At 36.2% G+C, this 19,222-nt stretch overlaps 7 protein-coding genes across 10 annotated transcripts; 4 read left to right on the forward strand and 3 right to left on the reverse strand.

Annotated features, from left to right (window-relative positions):
* Positions 1-28: 28 nt before the first annotated feature.
* Positions 29-6,636, reverse strand: Sec71 (ADP ribosylation factor guanine nucleotide exchange factor Sec71). The gene is made up of 8 exons (XM_065304019.1): positions 6,236-6,636; positions 5,871-6,176; positions 5,311-5,767; positions 4,352-5,249; positions 3,967-4,262; positions 1,418-3,907; positions 1,045-1,357; positions 29-980 (listed from the first exon to the last, which is right to left on the reverse strand). The coding sequence occupies exons 1-8, from the start codon at positions 6,357-6,359 to the stop codon at positions 828-830; spliced, it is 5,037 nt and encodes a 1,678-aa protein (XP_065160091.1). The 5' UTR covers positions 6,360-6,636; the 3' UTR covers positions 29-827.
* Positions 6,637-6,723: 87 nt separating this feature from the next.
* LOC135793188 (E3 ubiquitin-protein ligase RNF216-like) lies at positions 6,724-10,786 on the forward strand. Of its 4 annotated transcripts, XM_065304024.1 has the most exons (10): positions 6,724-7,035; positions 7,095-7,216; positions 7,276-7,836; positions 7,895-8,192; positions 8,291-8,513; positions 8,578-8,652; positions 8,709-8,798; positions 8,852-8,947; positions 9,007-9,727; positions 9,784-10,786. In XM_065304024.1, the coding sequence occupies exons 5-10, from the start codon at positions 8,308-8,310 to the stop codon at positions 10,681-10,683; spliced, it is 2,088 nt and encodes a 695-aa protein (XP_065160096.1). In that variant the 5' UTR covers positions 6,724-7,035; positions 7,095-7,216; positions 7,276-7,836; positions 7,895-8,192; positions 8,291-8,307; the 3' UTR covers positions 10,684-10,786. The 4 variants fall into 4 exon arrangements, with proteins under 4 accessions (XP_065160096.1, XP_065160093.1, XP_065160094.1 ...); XM_065304021.1 differs by having other exon boundaries at positions 7,895-8,513; XM_065304022.1 differs by lacking the exons at positions 6,724-7,035; positions 7,095-7,216 and having other exon boundaries at positions 7,741-7,830; positions 7,895-8,513.
* Positions 10,787-10,834: 48 nt separating this feature from the next.
* Positions 10,835-12,028, forward strand: LOC135793189 (MORN repeat-containing protein 5-like). Its single transcript, XM_065304025.1, has 4 exons — positions 10,835-11,225; positions 11,279-11,633; positions 11,709-11,812; positions 11,878-12,028. Exons 1-4 carry the CDS (start codon positions 10,961-10,963, stop codon positions 11,958-11,960), a joined length of 807 nt encoding a protein of 268 aa, XP_065160097.1. The 5' UTR covers positions 10,835-10,960; the 3' UTR covers positions 11,961-12,028.
* A 76-nt stretch (positions 12,029-12,104) lies between these two features.
* On the forward strand, positions 12,105-13,482 carry LOC135794366 (putative inositol monophosphatase 3). The gene is made up of 2 exons (XM_065305614.1): positions 12,105-12,731; positions 12,790-13,482. The coding sequence occupies exons 1-2, from the start codon at positions 12,224-12,226 to the stop codon at positions 13,272-13,274; spliced, it is 993 nt and encodes a 330-aa protein (XP_065161686.1). The 5' UTR covers positions 12,105-12,223; the 3' UTR covers positions 13,275-13,482.
* On the reverse strand, positions 13,178-15,050 carry LOC135794365 (uncharacterized). Its single transcript, XM_065305612.1, has one exon. The coding sequence runs from the start codon at positions 14,749-14,751 to the stop codon at positions 13,636-13,638; it is 1,116 nt and encodes a 371-aa protein (XP_065161684.1). The 5' UTR covers positions 14,752-15,050; the 3' UTR covers positions 13,178-13,635.
* A 122-nt stretch (positions 15,051-15,172) lies between these two features.
* Positions 15,173-16,147, forward strand: LOC135794367 (mpv17-like protein 2). The gene has a single exon (XM_065305615.1). The coding sequence runs from the start codon at positions 15,385-15,387 to the stop codon at positions 15,925-15,927; it is 543 nt and encodes a 180-aa protein (XP_065161687.1). The 5' UTR covers positions 15,173-15,384; the 3' UTR covers positions 15,928-16,147.
* LOC135794364 (N-acetylneuraminate 9-O-acetyltransferase) lies at positions 16,087-18,886 on the reverse strand. The gene is made up of 4 exons (XM_065305611.1): positions 18,628-18,886; positions 18,481-18,577; positions 17,666-18,415; positions 16,087-17,596 (listed from the first exon to the last, which is right to left on the reverse strand). The coding sequence occupies exons 1-4, from the start codon at positions 18,746-18,748 to the stop codon at positions 16,168-16,170; spliced, it is 2,397 nt and encodes a 798-aa protein (XP_065161683.1). The 5' UTR covers positions 18,749-18,886; the 3' UTR covers positions 16,087-16,167.
* Positions 18,887-19,222: the final 336 nt, after the last annotated feature.

The raw sequence follows: 19,222 nt of genomic DNA on the forward strand, positions 1-19,222 counted from the left end.
TGTACGACTTTACAATTAAAGGACATCATTATTCAAGATAAATATATTTAATTTCTGTAGCTACAGAATAATTTCGCATAATAATAAAGTCTTTATAAGTAGTGTGTATGGCATAACACAACAAATTGGTATATGATTAAAACTAGGCTGTGCCGACTAAAGCTTCACAAATAAATTCTTCAACCTTTGTACACCCGATTAAATCAATCTGTTTGATTACATTTATATATGTACTTAGATTTTTCTATACGTATGGTGAAAATAAAGTTCAGAGGAACTTAGTACTTCATTGTCCTCTTGTGTACTTATAAAAGGCACGCGCTAACTAAAATGCAATATAATAATGTGCTTCAAATGAAATGTTTAACATTAGCGCTCGTTTATTCCATACAATTACAAACTTTCTGTCAATTATGACCCGACACTATTCACGAATAAACCCACAACAACTGCTCCAAAACCATTTCATGAAATAGACGACTTATGCACAATGTTTTGATTTACTAGAAATGATTAGTAATTGTTAGTAACAATATCAACTATACCGATATGTTGACCATGTTAAATCAACAAATTAAAATCGCTTGATTTCACTATTCGTAATTAATACATTCTAATTATTTGTAGCAATAAGAGTAGTCTACCACGTCACTTAGAATTCTCACTTATATGTTACATCAGAACTATTTAACGATTTTAAATTCTATTTAAATAATTTAATAAAATGTTGTTAGTATGGGTTTTATGTAAAACGTTAACCATAATTAGTTTTTTCCCTCGGATTCATTCATACTTTTTTGACACTTTTAGTGGTTTGGACGGGATGACTAAGTTGCAACGGGCGTTGCGCCAGCAGTAATCTTAAAGACTGGGCCGATCCTTAAAAATACCCGTCGAAGAATCGATCGCAGCTCAGCTTTGAGGTCGAAACACACTATTTCGCATAGTAGCGTGTAGTAACTAGATACGTGGATGGCAAACTGTAAATACAACCCAAAATGTGAACATTATCTGTAGGGAATTTGCACATATCAATTAACTTACTCTATCATCCGGCATTTTCAGTAGCCTAGTTAAAATTAGCAGCAGCAATGATGTCCATGCGTCCCTATGTGTTTCGCTCTGGAGTTTTAGGAAGTATTCCAAAGCTTCCTGACATACTGCTACCAACTTAATTTGCGTGACATGCCAATGATCACGTCTTCCCTCGTCACAGTACATCTTAAATAAGATTCGCAACAGGCAAGCTAAGCTTTGCGTTTCCTGCTTCAGCAGGTTTGGTTTTGTTGAGCCTTTATAACCAGCTTTCCATAGAAGATTCCTCTGCTCGTGATCTGTGTTGAAAGATTTTGCAAACCTTAAAACAAACACAAATAAACTGTTAATTTACTATTTCCAATAAAGGACAAAAATGTACCTGTGTGATTGTAGTAGGCAGTCTGCAAGTTTCAACAGGTGAGGTGAACTTAAAACTCTGTACATCCCTTGTTCTTCGCGCTGACATTCCGTTAATCCTCCATTTCCAGTCATGTCAGCGGCGGCTAAAGCCAATGTCTCCGCATCTTCCTTCCGAGAAGTAGCCGGATAGAAAACAATATTATCAATAGTTTGGATTAGCTCCAATTGCACAGCGGTTTTGATCATCAAACTGTTAAAAAGCGCATTTTCCGGATTGCGATTATCTACCGACATTGATGATCGTTTGAGGATTCCTCGCGATGCGATATCGCCATTTTCAATTATAGCCGTAGTTTGCATCGACTCAGGTTTCCACGTTAATAAGGCATTCGGAATTGTCGAGTGGAAAATGTCAAACATGCACTGACAAGTCTTCTCCCAGGTGTCTTCGGAAAATTTCTGGCCGTTGGAATTTACCAGATTCTCTAAACAATTCGTCCCCGACTTTGCTAACTGTTCATTATCCTGTTGTACGCACCAATGTAATTGAAGATACAACTCCTCCAGAAGCAAGGGTCCGAGCATATCAAAGTATTGAGTGAATACATCGACAATTGCGTACAAAGCATGATTGCAAGTTGTCGTCATCCATTCAGCTTTCTCCGTATGCTGTTCCGGCAACTTCATATTATCAAATATTCTAAACAGCACTTTGAATAAATCGCGCCACCAATGTGACTGGAATGAATCGCCATAAGTCTTGACGATTTCAAAAAGTACGGTCAGCGCACGAGTTCTCACGTCTAGTTTGCAGCGGTTTACCACACACGACAACGAGAAGAGCAGTGGAAACCATCCGCGTACCCAAACCCTGTCTGCTTCAACAACAGCCATGTCGTTTTCCATCCCGCCATGATCCGCAAACAAGTGAGGAGATGCGTACACATTTAGTGCACAAGTGCGCACCAATCGAATTGCTTCCATACTAGTATCGGGAAATCGTGCATTACAAGCGAACTCTGATAAACATTTAACGGCATCCTGGAACGAGTCAATCATAACCGGAAACTGCCTCTCATAAATTTCCGTTATGATTTTGCCTGTCGTCTGGAACGCAAGATCGACAATCGCTTCTTCTTGATCGGACGCGCCCAAATGAAATACTGAGAAGATATTTTTCCAACCCGAACGAATATTGTTAGCCTGAGAATTTACCATTTGCGCAATGCATCGCACTACCATGTCGCGAATAGTAGGCGATCGGTTCTTTTTCATAATGATTTCGAATGGCCGTAGAAAATCTTTCTGGAAGTTAAAATTCGCAAATTCTCCTTTCTCAATAAACTTCATCGAAAGTTGCCGTAAACTGTCTACAGCAAAGAAGCAAATGTCTTCATTATTGTTGCAGCCGACTGTATTAAAGTGCTCGCCCAGCACTTGCCAAATCTTTGACCACTGCAACCTAATTCTGCCCATATTGTAGTATGAAATTTCGACGATTTTTTGCAGAGAAAACATTCTTGGATGACTTGTATAAGCCAACTCATCTAAGGACACCTGACAAAGTGCTTTCACAAAATCCACAATGGCTTCGCCATCCAATCTCGTAGACCCTGTAAAAATTCTATCAACCGCAACCACTACGCTTTGCGAGCTGGTTTGCCCAATGTGTTCCTTTGTTGTAGGATCTGGCGGTTTATGACCCGGTCCCGCTAAGAATTGAGGTCGAACTCCAGTTCCTATTAGTTGCGCAAGTTCTAATTGCGAGATGCATTTTAATATATCCAGCCAACTACTTCCAAGATAATTTCCATCGGTGTGGGCAACCATGATTAGCGTTTTGATGGTATCGATATTTTTAGCTTTCATATCCATGATGGGCGAGTTTGCAGTTAATAACGTAAACCTCGCCAGAGCTTGCACATACGCGTCACGTTCTAGAGTCATGTGAAAGATGCATGCAATTCGAATAGCGCATCGGATGCCGTCCAAACATAGCGTCGCAACTTCCGGGTCATCGCAATCCTGCAGGCCGACGCTGAATGCGGCCAAAAAAGGCGTCCATGCCATTTTGAACATCGGTCGGACGTGCTCCAAATGTTTTGCAGTCGTAAAAGGCGCTTGAGCATGCGAGACGGACTCCATTAGATTCTTTGCTGCGGAAGAAATCATTTCCATTTCCATGTTGAACAGGATTTTGCGTCGCTTCTCGCTGTTGATAGGTTGCTTTCCGGGTTTGCTGACCGTGTTCTTCATTTTAATCTCATGCCCTGCAATTTCGTCGTAAATTTGCGAAAGATATTCCTCGGGCACGTCTTTGCTGTCCGTATTTCCACGATTGAGTTTGATGTACTGCTCTTTTGTCATTTTGTTTTTCACTTGGGGCGAATGCAAATCTGTGGTTAGCATTATGATTGAAAAACCGAGCACGTACGCTACATCTGCACTAGCAAATAAACCGTTGCTCGGATTGCATTCGCAATAACGACTTGCAAATTTTTCCATTAATCTAAAATTACACACATGTTAATGAAGTATTTATCTCCAAAATTTCATAATAAATCATACCTATCAATTTTTTGTGCCTCACCCGGCAATCTAAACCCTTCTAAAAAGTAACGTAATGCTGCAACGATATCCATATTCGCAAAGTTCATGCAATCAACGTATGCGTACATGACCTCTTTGCAAAAATCATCATTTTCGCCTAGAAAATCACCGATGAATGTCTTATCCAGTCGATCATCAGATTGGAAAAACTTTGCGACATCAATATGTGATGCGCCAAGTAAATTTTGTTCTTGTAAAAATTGTATACCACGTTTTGGTTTGCGATTAAATAGATCAATCCCTGTTTCCCACACCTGCAATAACAAAATACAAGTTTTTAGCTCTCATACACAAATCATTTTCGAAACATGGTCATTAGAATCATTTATTATATAGAATTTACCTCTTTTTGATGCTTGAGCACCTCAAGTTGTTCTGGTGAGTCCAAAACTTCCTTATTACCCCCACTTGATCCGCCACTGGAATGTAAACTAGTACTGGAGCCACCATGCGATTTTAAACTGCCATTATCATTATCTTTTGGAACAATAATTTGTTCGCCTACAGTAGACTGCATATTCGGATTCACGTAAAGATCTTTGCTCCATTCAACCATGCACTTCAAAATGGAAACCAAACACTCTAAACCACGAATTCTCATAGATTTTTCCTGATTAGGTGATGCGCCGAGTTCCAACGCATGCCGACCCTGTGCAATTTTGCTTAAATCGTTGACCAAGCGTTCGAATAAATTGGCGCAAGACAAATCGCAATCATAATTCACGTAAATATCAACTATGCTTTGAGCATCGCTGCAGATACGCGTTAAAGCTTGAATCACCATCCATTTATGTTCGAACGACGAGCTCGACGTTTCCAGAATGTTAAGAAAAATTTCTTTAAAGAACACTTCAATTTGCATCTTCAAATGCATCTTAAAATTTGATAATAATGCAAGAAAAATGGACAGTGATAGTTCAAATACTTCTGGTATGGAACTAACACCGTTTTTAGAAAGTGCCACGCATAAATATTGCTTAATTGCCGTGATAAACATTTCGTTTGAGCGAAAAACAGGACCGGCATTTTGCAAAATCGAAAGAAGTAGTTGCAGTGACAAAATCTTCGAACGTAGCTCGTGAGACTTTGGATCTGGAGTTCCATCAGGCAATGGCTTCATTGATAATTTGCACAAAGCTCGAAATACCAAAAAAGCGTCCTTTTGAAGAATATGACTAAACTTTGCGGTCATTGCCGAATCCGTTTCACTGTGGGTATCTACACTTTCCTGAGAAGGTACTCTGTAAAAGAATATTTTAATTTTAGAGGCATTAGAAAGCAAGAAGATCAAAAAATACCAACCTATGTATTGGAATAGCATTTTCTTCATTTGTTTCCTTATCAATTTCTTGCTTATCACTTGATTCAACATGCAAAATTGCACTTTCAACAACGGAATTCACAATTTGCTGAGCAATATCAAAACTGCTTAATTCGTCACACTTCTCGGCGTCCTTATCATCGCGGATTTCACCATCTTTCTCGTCTTTTTCCTTGTTACTGTTTCCGCTCAGTGATTTGTTTAATTGATTTTCTAATTGCACTTCATTATCGAACGCCTGATTCTCCATTCGCATAAAAATTACATTCAACATTTGCGTGAGCGTCGCACGCGCCGTGGTCTGATTGATTAAATTCTTGCTGGCTAAAAATATGTTGTAACATGTTCGCACGGCCGTTAACACTGTACCCTCATGTACCTCCACATGTTGGCTAGTAACTACAGTTAACAATGCTTTGATAATCTGAAGTTGTATACCTGAAATATAATTTTTGTTTTATGAAATAATCAATAACTAAATTTATATGAGCTTTATAAATGATATTTAAGATAAAGATAAAATAAATGTCATATGATTTACCTTCATCAGTTTGGGGGCCAGAGAAGCAGGCACAGACTGTCTCAACAATTCTATCAATAAGAAGCTTTCCTGGTGTTGTAGAATCAGGGACATTAGCAGTCAGATGGCCATATGCAATCAACTTCTGAAGGCAATCTAATGCAGTCACAACAATTCTTGTTGATCTACTCTGACATGCCAATTCAAAAGGAAGGAAATATTTTTCTGTAGTGAGCACATTTGCATCACCACTCTTTGGAATTGGCAATGCATGTGACACTGGTGTTTCATCCTCTTTCCCATTTGCCAGCTCTTTCTTGATTTCATCTTTATGAACAATTGCATTTATGATCAGACTGTAAATTGTGAAATTAAATAGGACTTACCTAGTGCAGTCTCACAGGCTTTTCTCAGCTGTGAATGATTGGATCTTTTGATTTCTTTATCATTTAAGATTTTTTCTAAAGCCCTTATTATAAACATCTCTTTTGTTTTTGTGTTTGCGTGCATTGTACAACGAAAGAAACGATGTTATGTGGTTTAAAAGCCCCTCATATGTTGCAGAAACACCATTATTGGGGATTATGAAGTGACGTGTTTTGCCAATAGCCAGCGTATCCTTAATATTTATTGGCCTCGGTGTTAGCCACTTCGCACTTGGGAACCAATTAAGCTCAAAATTAATCCTTACTTCATGTTTATTATTTACACGAAACACTTTCGATAAATCGAAGATTTCCTCGCTTTCCTGTCAGTTGACAACACAATCATACAACTACACGCACGCATACAGCTTTAATCGGAATATGTGTCAAAGTAAATGACACTTCAGCGAAGAGTGCCATCTACTTTAGCACTGTAGAACTTATAAACCACAAATAAACTAACCCCGAACCCCACAAGTGAATGGTAACCTTGATAACTATGGCAATTATCAGCCCTATCAGGAAATCAAAGTTTAAATTTTTGTTTCTTACTTTAAAACGAAATACATGAAAATACTTTCTACAAAATTTCGACGATTTATTAAAATGATGTATCAAACTGAAGTTATGCAAACCAAATTGTGCTGAAGCAGCTGAAACATAATGTTGCTTACAAATATTTATTATACTGGTTCACAATGGATACTACAAAAATATTAATAAATATTAATGGTGACCAAATTGATTTTCATCTCTTAAAGGTATATTCATTCAATAAAAAATATTTCCTTGATTTAAAACTGAAATTTTATTTTTCTAGTTGGCAATTGATTGTGCTAAAACAGGTAAGCAGGTTTGGTTTTTTGCTCCAAAGGTATTTACCTCTTTACCAAGAGATCTAGGATTTCCTGATCAACAAATTTTAAAACTTATAAGGTTTTTGTAAGTGTTTTTACTCTTATACAAACTCCTATCATAACTAATGTATGTCCTTTTTTCAGTTACCTAAAGGATTGTTTTGATTTATTAAAACATTTAAGTGAGATTCAATCATGGATGCAAGTTCCTACTATTTTGATTGTTTATAGGTTTAATTGTTATATTAAACATGATTACCTTGTGGCTGGTTACTTAATGTGCCATTTGCTAGATGGGATCAGTCATTGTGCCAGAAGGATTGCATCACAATGTTATTTGATATTAGGCTGTGATAATATAAATAATGACAATAATATATTACAGAGATTAGTAGATTTATATATTGATCATTTACTAGATATTGAAGAGATATATCAAGTTTATAATATTTTAAAGTTAGAATATTAGATTGTGTTGTCCAAACTGTGAATATGTTCATTTGTTTAATTGATTTGGTTTGTGTATTTTATTTTTTGTTTTACATATGAAAAGAAATAAATGAGAATTAAAAAAATCGTTTGTTGTTTGCACTTACTAACCATCCCATCCCAAAGTAAGGTTAAAATTACTGATGTCAATTGAAATCAGTGAAAATTTTATTTAAGTAAAGTGGCCGCATAAATCGGGCGTATTGAAAAGTAAAGGTAAATTTAGATTTTAGTACTAAAACTAAAATGTTTTAAGAATTTAATGTTATTTCAGAGATGGAAACAATGCATCCATTATGTTGGCAACTTAATAAAGGCCTACCCCTTAATGATCAAAGGAAGTGTGACTTGGGTGTATATTCAATGATATGTTTTGATAATCAAGTAGAAAATTTTGTTCATTGGAAAGAATCAATCCACAGAAAACAATTGATTAAAGAAATGACAATAATGTTTCCCCAGTATGTGCCAGATGCAATAAAACAAATAATTAGAAATATTCCCTTGCACATCAATGCACAGTATGCTATTTTAAAAGCCATTGCAAGTGGTTGCCATTGTCCTTCATTCAGGTTGGATGCTATGAATCTTCCACTTGTAACTAATAATGTTGAGAAGCATGATGATGAAATTGAAAATAATTTGTTGGATTTGTTTGACACATTTCCAGAACCAGTCAATGAGGAAATGCCACAATTGCCATATATAAATAATCCAAATTTATATGTGTCAGAAAGGATTTCAGATACTGATCAAATCAATATGAATAATCAAACAACACCAGAGGCTGGTCCATCTGGCATTTCTTATACTAATATAAAATCAAATAATATACCAGTAATTTCTGTTGCGAATGACCAACCAGGACCAAGTACTTCAATATTAAAGCAAAGGTACTTAGTTTTAGAATATATATGAGATTGATAAACATATTGAAAAAAATTTTTTGTTTGATAGAATTGATACCATTGATATACCTCAAGCTGTAGGATCTCCAAATTCAGGAATTTCTGACCTTAATGATATTCCTTGGTATAAGTGCTAACTAATAATGTAAGACTGAAATGTGAATAAACCTAATCTTTCAGGGATGATTTTCTGGATGGTGCAATTGATTTAAGACCAGCAGTTCCAGAAACTAAAAACAATTTTCCAGAAACAACAGGTGGAGTGGCCAAGTAAGCTGTTTACAATACAATTAAGGTTGGGTGAAAATAAGGGTTTTCTTTAGGATCTCACAGAAAAGACCGAGTTCTTCTAATTCAGAAAAATCAGCCGGTCCGCCAGCAAAAGCGTCGAAGCATTCACAAGCTCATTCGTCAAATTGGTAAACTATAAAAATTAGACAAGAAATATTTGTATTTAAATTTAATTTGAAATTTTTAGTAATGCCTTGGGACCAGTTATTGTCCTAGATCAAATTAGCCAAGCATCTGTTCAAAAACTAATTAACACTCTGTCGGAAATTTTCCCTGATTGTCAAATTAATTTCTTGGAGAAGTTGTGTCGTGAAAAAGAATACAGTACCGCAAATGTTGATATCATAACAGACCAATTGTTAACACAAGACTACCCAAAAAAAGAGAAGGAAGTTTCAATTAATTTTGATGAGCAATTGGAAATAATGATGAATGTTCTGCCCGATGCAGATCCGGAATACTTGTCGAACGAATTAACGATGATGCAGAATAGCGAGGAATTGAAGTTGTTCATAAGCGAAGCATTGGAGTTCCGCAACTATCCAAAATTGGAAGATGTTGTCAGAAAGAAGCAAATAAGTGCACAAGTGAAGCAGTATACAACGGACTTCAATCCTGTTGATTTTTTGAAACTTATACCAGACCCAGAGACGTATTTTGATAGAAAAACGTTTCGGGCTGGAGTTTTAGATGATGATGTACAAACTAGATACGCCGTCCATTACTTCCTGAGAAATCACTTTTCCAAATTAGGTTTGAAAATGATTTCTTCCGTTATGGAAAATTCATCCACAATCTTAGAAGTGGTTGAAAAACTTGATAATTGTATGAAAACTTCAAAAGGAATAATCCATTCCAAGCGGAAGCGAATTGAAACACAAAATAACAATATTCCACTCCTTCAATTAGTTCGTATTTTATATTTTATTTTTATTTTCTTATTCAAAAATCTATTTTTTTGCAGTTCGCCTATATTACGCATAAACGTTTGATTGAACGCACAAAGGAACAATTAAAAATTGATGCAGAAAAAAGAAAACAAGAGGCTATAGACAACAAAGAAGTAAACACATGCGGTTGCTGTTTCGACGAGGAGGTGATGCGTGAGGACAGCTTCTGTTGTACTAATGGGTGTTTGTTCTGCAAGCAATGTATTAGGCAAAGCGCCGAAATACTTTTTGCTGAAAATAATTTGGCGTTTCCGTGTTTGTTGCGCTGCGGTGCAGATTTCACACTGGAGATATTACAGGCTTGCCTGACACCAAAAATATTTTGTAAAATTGCAAAGCGTAAGCAGTTGGAAGAGGTGAAAGCAGCCGGTATTGAAGATTTAGAAATCTGCCCTTTCTGTGATTTTGCCTCTATACCATCCGCGGCTGATAAAGTGTTCAAATGTTTGAATCCAGAGTGCATGAAAGAGACGTGCAGATTGTGTAAGGAACCATCTCACATTCCTTTGCGTTGTGATGAGGTGGAAAAAGATCACGATGTCAAGCAGCGTGTATTCGTTGAAAATCAAATGACCGAAGCATTGATGAGAAAATGTTGGAGGTGTCAACTAAAATTCATCAAGTCTGATGGTTGCAACAAAATTACCTGCCAGTGTGGAGCGACTATGTGTTACATATGTAACCAGTCAAAAGTTGAGTATAATCATTTCAACGGGTTGGGAGGAAAAGAATTCCAAAAATGTCCATTATATTCGAACACCGACTTATTGCATGAACAAAATGCCATAAATGGCGGGTTACAAGCCAAAAAGCAATTGGGCGTAGATTCCTTAAAGGTTGATCCTTTAGCGGATGCTGAAATGCGAATAGATCACGCGAAAAAAACGTACACGAAGAGGCCTGGAGAACATTAGGGATATATATGTATAATTATTATGATTATTATTTTTGTCTACTTTATATTTTGTTATATTATATGTAAATCAAGTATTGCCATTAAATAATTTTTTAATTCTATTTAGATGTATTATGTTTTTTATGGTAAATTATTTCAAATGTTTTTTTTGAGTCATTGACAGTTAATTAAAATAAACTCCGACTAACCGTCAATGTTGATCGCAGTATCTAAATTGTGATCATTATAAATTCTATACAATTACATATACATCTGTTTTTAACACTTTACAAGGTATGCATGAAATTAGGGCTTCGGCAAAATCCAATCTCACGAATATAAACAAGTACAAACAAAACGGAGAGAACCAAAGTTACAATCGGCAGTTAATTCGTAACACGAAAAACATTGATAATTTCTTCCCGGCCGAAGTAGTGGCCGGTGGACTAATTGTAAAACGTTCTAAACCGATAAAACACTACCCGCCAGGATGCAGCTACGAAGGCGAATGGATGTTTCTCCACACTTGGGAGGGACAAGGACGATATGTATTTCCTCACGGTGAGCTTTCATATTAATACGTTTTAGACTCACATTAAACTGGATGTTTCAAGGTGTTACGTATGAGGGAGATTTTGAGGATTCGCAATTTCACGGGAAGGGCATTCTTAGGTACCCGATGGGGCAAACTTTGAAGAGCGAGTGGTCGCACGGAAAAATGACCAAGTGGAGCTACGTCTTCAAAGATGGTTTAGAATATCACGATCCCTGGGAATATTGCTTGTTTCCTAAACGCGCTTACATCTCAACTGTTCGGGCAGGTGTATTTAAACCACCGGGGCAAGAAAGAGTCACAAATAAAATGCCGCCGCGACCGATTCCGCCGGGTTGCTTTGATGTTGGTGAGGGATTTTACAAACCGAAATTATCAGGCATAGTCAGTGCAAACGAAACGAACCAAATTAAAAGGTCAGTAAAAATTAAATTGCTAAATAATAAATTAATAGTAACCATATTTTGTGAACGAACTTCGAAATTGCTTAGAATACCTACTGAGGTTGAAGCAGATTGGATTAAGAAACATTGCAGAAACGCGGAAGAAGGTCCCGTGGGATACAGACCCGATTTATACGAATATTGGTGTACAGGTAATAATAATATAGTCTTAGACATTTGAAATTTTACTAGAATATATAATCTTTTGGAAATTAAGGAACTGCTGAATCAGTGGCAGCAATACTTAAGCAGATTAAGGCTGAGAAATGGAGAGAAGTTAGAGGAGAACATAAAGAATGATCGCTGCTTGTATAATAAATGTAAAATCACAGAATATGCTTTTCCAATAATAAAAATAAATAAATAAATTCTATTGTCTAAATTTTTGAAAGTGACGATTTGAAGCATAGGTTTGAAATGGGTTTGAAATTTCAATCGCGTCATCAGCTGGTGTTCTGTCACACCACACTTCCCGTCACTTATACATCCATCGAAGAAATAAACAAACCATTCCATTTAAAATGTGATTTTTTGTATAAAATCGAAAGATAAAATCATTCACTATGAATTTAGGGGGAGCCATACATATTAATAAACCGGGGCTTCTTTTGGTTTTCATTGTGGTCGCACTATTCCTGTTTTATTTCTTCTCCAAAAGTGCTGATACTTCATCAGCAATCAAAGACGAATTTAAAGATTCAATTGATCTAAGCAATTTACTGATTGTTGCAATCAAAGCGGCTCAGAATGGAGGAAACGAGGTTCTTAAAACAAAGGACAATCTTAAAATTGACTCAAAAGGTAAAACTGGAGAAGGCATTAATGATCCAGTAACTACAGCAGATTATAATTCACACTGTGCTATGGAAGCAACTCTCAAACATCAATATCCTGATATTTCAATTGTTTCTGAAGAAAATAAAGTCATGTGTAACAACAGCATAGTATATGATTACTCTAAACCAAACAATGTGAAGATTGATGTAATGGACAGTATCAAACCAAATGTAATAAAACTGGAAGATATTACAATCTGGATTGATCCATTAGATGCCACAAAAGAATTCACAGGTAGTAAATAGCTGAATTTTCACTTATTACACTTGATACTTAAATGTTAAGATTTTAGAAAAGCTTTATCAATATGTTACAACAATGGTTTGTGTTGCTGTAAAGGGAGAGCCCATTATTGGAGTTATACACAAACCTTTCGAAAACAAAACTTACTATGCCTGGGTTGGAAAAGAAGAAAGAAATTTAAAAGTTGGTTCAAGTGATGGAACCCAAACTAAAATTGTGGTGTCAATTTCTCATAGGGGGACAATTGAGGAGGTCCTAAAGAAGAATTTTAAAGATGTCAAAGTTATCACTGCAGCTGGTGCTGGATACAAAGTACTTGAAGTTGTTGCTGGTAATGCTGATGCATATGTACACAACACAGTTATCAAAAAGTGGGATATTTGTGCTGGGAACGCCATTTTGAATGCAATTGGAGGCAGAATGACCACAAAAAACAATGCTGTCATCAGCTATTTTAATGATGGCCATCCTGTGAATACAGATGGTCTGATAGCCACAGTAAAGGAACATGATAAATATGTTGGAAAAATTTAAACACTCTGAGTCTGAAAATATTCCAAAATCTATATATGCATGTGCTATTAGATTACTATTCAATCTAAATAACTAGCATATCATAACTTACTCTGTGACAAAATAATTACTGTTGTCAATTTTTAATATTTTTTTGTTCCTGCATTAATGTATTGTATGGTATTGTATTGTATAAAATAGTTTAATATAAAGGGAGTAATATTTTTAATGTGTCTTGAAATCTCACCCGTCGTGGGTTTAGTCTCATTTCATGATTCAACGACATTTTATTACGTACTTTCGTTACATCCACAACATTAAAGAAGAGAAAAAACATCCAACATTTATTTTGTACTCATATTTTTCACTACTACTACGAGTATTAATGAGTCTCCAATACTATGGCCATATTTAGATCTACCTCGAAATCTTGTTTTACGTCATCATTTGTGCTCATGAACAAATATTCAATTTCCCATTGATCACTCAAAACTAAAGCATCCCCGGCAAACATATCAATAATAACGTCATTACACATTTTTCCAATAAAACAATATCGAAGTGGTATTAGTCTGACTTTAAAATGACCTTCTATAATAGCAACAAGTGCTAATCTATCAGTCAATTTTAACTGTTTGTAATTTTGATTCTCGCTGTAGTAGTTCTTGCTTACAATGAACCAGGACTGCTGAATCGGTGCAAAATTAACATGCAGATATTCTGGTCGAGGAAAGAAGCGCCGAAACAATTTCATAGCATGCAAATTGCAATTCCGCCATTGCGCAAAGAAAAATGGCGCTTTGTCCAGTTTTATCAAAATATCTTCGACTGTCGACGACTTTCTTATGTAGATGTTGCTTTCGACATTACATGGAATATAGTCAATATATTCTAAGTCTTGTTTTAAATTCTCAATGTTAAAACTGGCGTCAGATTTATTGGCAATAACAATAGGCGCATCAATGTCGTAGTAACTTTTTATCTTTTGAGCTAAGTTGGAAACCAGTTCTTCTTGAGTTAAATCATCATTGTTCCAATCCCCAGTCAGATATTTCAATTTGGGGACAGAATTGATACCATCACAATAGTTACAATCGCTTTCAATGTTTGTGGTTTTGCCATTCATGCCCGATGAATAGATTGCGCTCTTTTTGAGTAGACACCGTTCATTCTTTAATGGGCGCCAATCATAAAAAGGTAAAACCTGAACCATAATTATTCTTCCAATCGCAGAAATATGGATGTTAATTAGCTCCAGTTGCAGGTAAGTGAAAAGAAGAATCGTCAAGACAGTAAATAAAATTAAAAATCTCCACGATTTGAAGAATATTTTTACTTGTTCCATAGTTATTTGTGGTTTCCATGAAGGAAGTTTAATCTTCAAATTATCTTGAGAATTTAATGAAAGGAGCGCGTTTTTATAAATCACATCAAAATTTATGTCGGTCTTTTGACAATGATTCAGTAAATCTTGGATTTCTTGATGAAATACTTCCATTTTATTTTACTTTATTTTTAAGGGAGACAATACTGTCAAGAAACGACTTCTACAATATGGAATAAAATCGGAGACTCAATCACTGAAGATGCGCTACCGTGAAGTTATTGATTTTGGGTTTTAAAGTTCTAAAGACGCGGACACGTGACAATAGGGGAAGAATAACATTCAACACGTGTCATATATTTGGCGCAAGTGACCTACTTCATTGAGTAACATTGCATTTTATTTTTACTGCAACTTATTGCATGTAAGTTCTTAATAAGTAATAAAGTAAAACCTGGACGCTCTAGGCAATTCGAAATCTTTTTCTCTCTCTGTCAATTGTTTATACGATAATGTCGATTTTACGAAACTTCATTTTAATTTTCTGATTGATAGACATTGTCTAAGATGATATTGGTTACATGTCAGTTGCCTTTACATCAGATAATATCGAAATATGAGTACTTCCCACTTTACCATCTCTAAATTTGCCCCACATCTCCAGTGTGGTGTACGCCTCGCTGGCACGTGCTTCAACGCAACACCACGCTCGCGGCTAACCTTACTCATCATGGAGCGTTTGAAATATGTACTTTTAGAGTAACTTCTATTAAAACCGGAAAGTGTTCATATTCGGTGTCAAGCAACATGCGAACTATACTGGTGAAAGCATTTAGTCCAAAGTATTTGTTAGTTACCAATATAGCTTTATCGACCGGTCTGTCAGCCCTGGGTGATATAATTGAACAACGATACGAGATATTTATTGACCATATTCACAAATGGGACCCAATTCGCACAAGAAACATGGCAGCCACTGGAGTGTCTGCTGGTCTTATCACACATTGGTGGTATAATATATTAGAGAGAAAAGTACCTGGAAATACAATTCAAGTTGTTCTCAAGAAAGTGATGCTGGATCAATTTATTTGTTCACCCATATCAATTGCCAGTTTCTTCATGACCTTAGCAATATTGGAGCAGAGTGATATGCATACTGTTGTGATTGAAATCAAACAGAAAGCCTGGAGATTATATGCAGCTGAATGGGTGATTTGGCCACCCGCTCAGTTTATAAATTTTTATGTAATGCCGCATCGCTTTAGAGTTTTATATGATAGTACCATATCACTATTTTATGACATTTACACTTCATATGTAAAAAATAAATTGCCACTAGATACGGATTAATTTATATATGCATAAAATACTGCTGTGATAAAATGATTTTGAATCTTTTCAATTCAGGGAATTTACATTGTTGATTCTTTATATAAAGGCAATCATTAGAAAATGTAATGTAGCAGAGTAATAGTGTATGTCTTGTGGGAGGTTTAGTACAAATGCCACTTTGATATTGACAATACTATTGTAATTTTGCTACAAAGTAAATAAACAAACTTATGAGTCATTGATGGTATCACACATTTATCAAAACATTCCATCCTTAATCCCAATTGGTACAAGGATGCCGAGGAAAAAGACGAAATTTCTGAGTGCCGCCTTAAAATCGGCCGGAATTGCATAGGGCAAGAGAACTTTGGTAATTCGATTAACTTCGTGCGAGGCACACACGAAAATAAAAGAGGTAATTATAATATTTAACATGGGATATCCCGGAATAAGCACCAACACCCCGTGCGTGTCGGCAGCCAGCCAAATATGATATTGACTGATAAAGAGCTCCAGCGAAATATCACCGAACCACGCGAACAAACTAGAATAGCGCGTCCGTAGGACACCCGATATGTTTCGCAATACGATGTACGCCAATATCGGCAGGCAAACAATATACGAATGAATTTCGCTGCAATCCAACTCGTTACGGCATAAGAACGTAAAAGTAACGTACGCGCCCAAGCCTACAATACTCGCGAGTGTTGCACTTAACGCAATGCCACGCGAAAACAAGTTGCTATGATTGTTGTCGTCAAACAGGCTATAACGTTGAGATATCAACAGAATGGCACCGAATAACATACCGTATAACGATGAATATCTATCCAGCTTCCATCGCGACCACCATTCGTGAATATCATCGTCAATTGTCACAAAAAGTGCTTTCCACGGCCGCGTCACGAACACTTTCTCGAAGAACACTTCCGATATAAATAAAATCGTTATAACGCTGAACATCCCGATAAATTTAATAACTAAATAAAAATAATGTGCAATATTACTTTCAGAGTTTTGCGCGGTGATCAACGGCGGTAGGACCAACATCGTGTAGCACATAAGATACCAAAACGACAACAACGGCACGAAATAGTAGAACTGGTACGGTCGGTTCATGCACAAGCACAACGTGATAGTCATGAAGTTTAACTGAAAGAGATTTTTAAATAAGCTGACTAAGGTGATATCTCCCCGTTGAAAAACGTAAACAAAGTGTTGATAACCGAGTAAGAAAAGATACGCAGAAATCAACACTTTTATATGCATGTTGATAAGGAGGATTTGACTTGCGCCGGTTACTTGGTAGACAAGTATCACGAGTTGCATCCATCCCTTCCACTCGTCGATCTGATCACGATGCAGTACTTTGGTAAATTTACTATCTTCGGTGAAAAATAGGCCCAGTGTAAAGACGTAACCGATGGGTAGCCAAAAGCTAAACTCTGAGTAGTATTTGTTTTCCTTCATGAAAAAATTTGTTCGGTCACAGATGAAGAAATAGGCCATAATCACCGACATAATGCTCAGTGATCTAAAGAGGGTGTGCATGTCGCCCGGTGCAGAAATAAACGTCGTGTGTTCAGGCGACGGTTCTGCATCAGTCAGGAGGGAATATTCTCTTATTGGATTTCCACGCCATTTTAGAACTAAGCGGTATAGAAAAATTAAAATGTACACCGCTGTACTGTAACATAATATAAAACCGTTTCAGTTTCTATTTTCCCTTAAATGTTGTCGAAAAAAAATAACTTACCATAATCCCATGATAACGAATGTAAGTACTTGTAATGTTGTGTATGTTTCCGCGGAGCTGCAACATGATCCATCATTGAAGTTCATGTAATCATTGCAATACATATTCAGTAATATTTGGGTGTTATGCTGTAAAGGTTTAGGTGCCAAGTGCATGCCATCTGGACTTTCAGAGACCATTCCTTGTGCCACTAACCGGGCTGTCCACCATAATTCTGTTTTTGTTGATGACAAAACCTCAATGGCAGCCTTATTGTACAGATCAATTTGTTCATTTGTCACCATCTGAAAATCAGAACTCAACTTTTCAGAGTTTACTGGTTCTTGCAGAGCCCAGAGCACTCTTGTCTTTTTCTCATGCAAATTATCAATAGGAAGCATTAACTTAGTGAGATTCAAACTGTAGTCTTGTATTGCATTTTGAGATGCATTTGAACCCTTTATAGACCACAGTCCACAACCTGCAACTATAACTGAAGGTGGAGCTCCATCCTGAGACCACTTTACAAAGTGATCTACCATTTCACTTGACACATTTTGGCTGTGTATGTATTCCACACGAATTTTAAGCTTGTTTTCAGTGTGGACAAGATCTGACTTGGCATCAATAGGAGTGACTGTTGCATCTTCATCCTGATGCAAGTGTTTTACAAAACTAGCATATAAATCTCTTATTCTGGAGTCTCCAATAAACACAAAATGAGATTCTTTGCCATAAAATGCTAAGTAACGGAAACATCTTCTTGTGTCACTAAAAAATGATGTATTAGCAAAGTTATCTGGCTGGATGTACCAAATATAAAGAAAGAAAATTACATTTTTGAATAATGATGAAGCATGCAACCATAGGGTTGCCACTCTTGATCACCTTTGTACCTTCCATCAGAAAGCAACCAAGTGCAGGAATTACTTCCTGTAACATGCATAATTTAGGAGTGTAAAGATAAAAAATAAAGGTCAAACCATAGTTGAGATGCAACAACTCATGATAACAGGCGAATCCTATGACCAAGATGAAAGCTATGCGCTTAGCGTTTGTGGAGTTGATCTGTTCTATAATTTTCTCTGCACGAGATTTTTTCATTTTTATAATCACTGGTCATTTCTACACTGCACTACGTTATTTTAAAATACTTAAAACATCAAAAACAAATGAAAAATTGCCGAACGTAAGTCTAATCGCTTTAACAACTTTGGTGGTTATGATTAATCGGTTTGTGTATTTTGGGTTGCATAACGGTTGAGAAGATTGACTGCCGCGCTCTTTTAAATAAAAAACATACGCACTTGACCCATTTACGATTTTTTTGCCAGAACACTATTTTAAAACATCTGTGATAATAAAATTAAATTAAGACTGCACAGCAGGCAGGAACGAAGAGCTTCTTAATAATATTGCAGAACTTTAAACGAACACGAAACAACAACAAAATTCACTCAGTTTGAATTTTAATGATTCACCAATTATTACACATGTAAATTCATATTGAACGCGCTCAGATATCGTGGGCTGTCGTAACAATTAAGTATAAAATAATAAATTGTTAGTCACGTATGC

Source organism: Atheta coriaria, unplaced genomic scaffold, assembly GCF_025399875.1.
Source record: "Atheta coriaria isolate IRGN ID8LTWV9N9 unplaced genomic scaffold, Caltech_Dcor_3.1 hic_scaffold_6_pilon, whole genome shotgun sequence".
In the NCBI taxonomy this organism is placed as follows: Eukaryota; Metazoa; Arthropoda; class Insecta; order Coleoptera; family Staphylinidae; genus Dalotia; species Dalotia coriaria.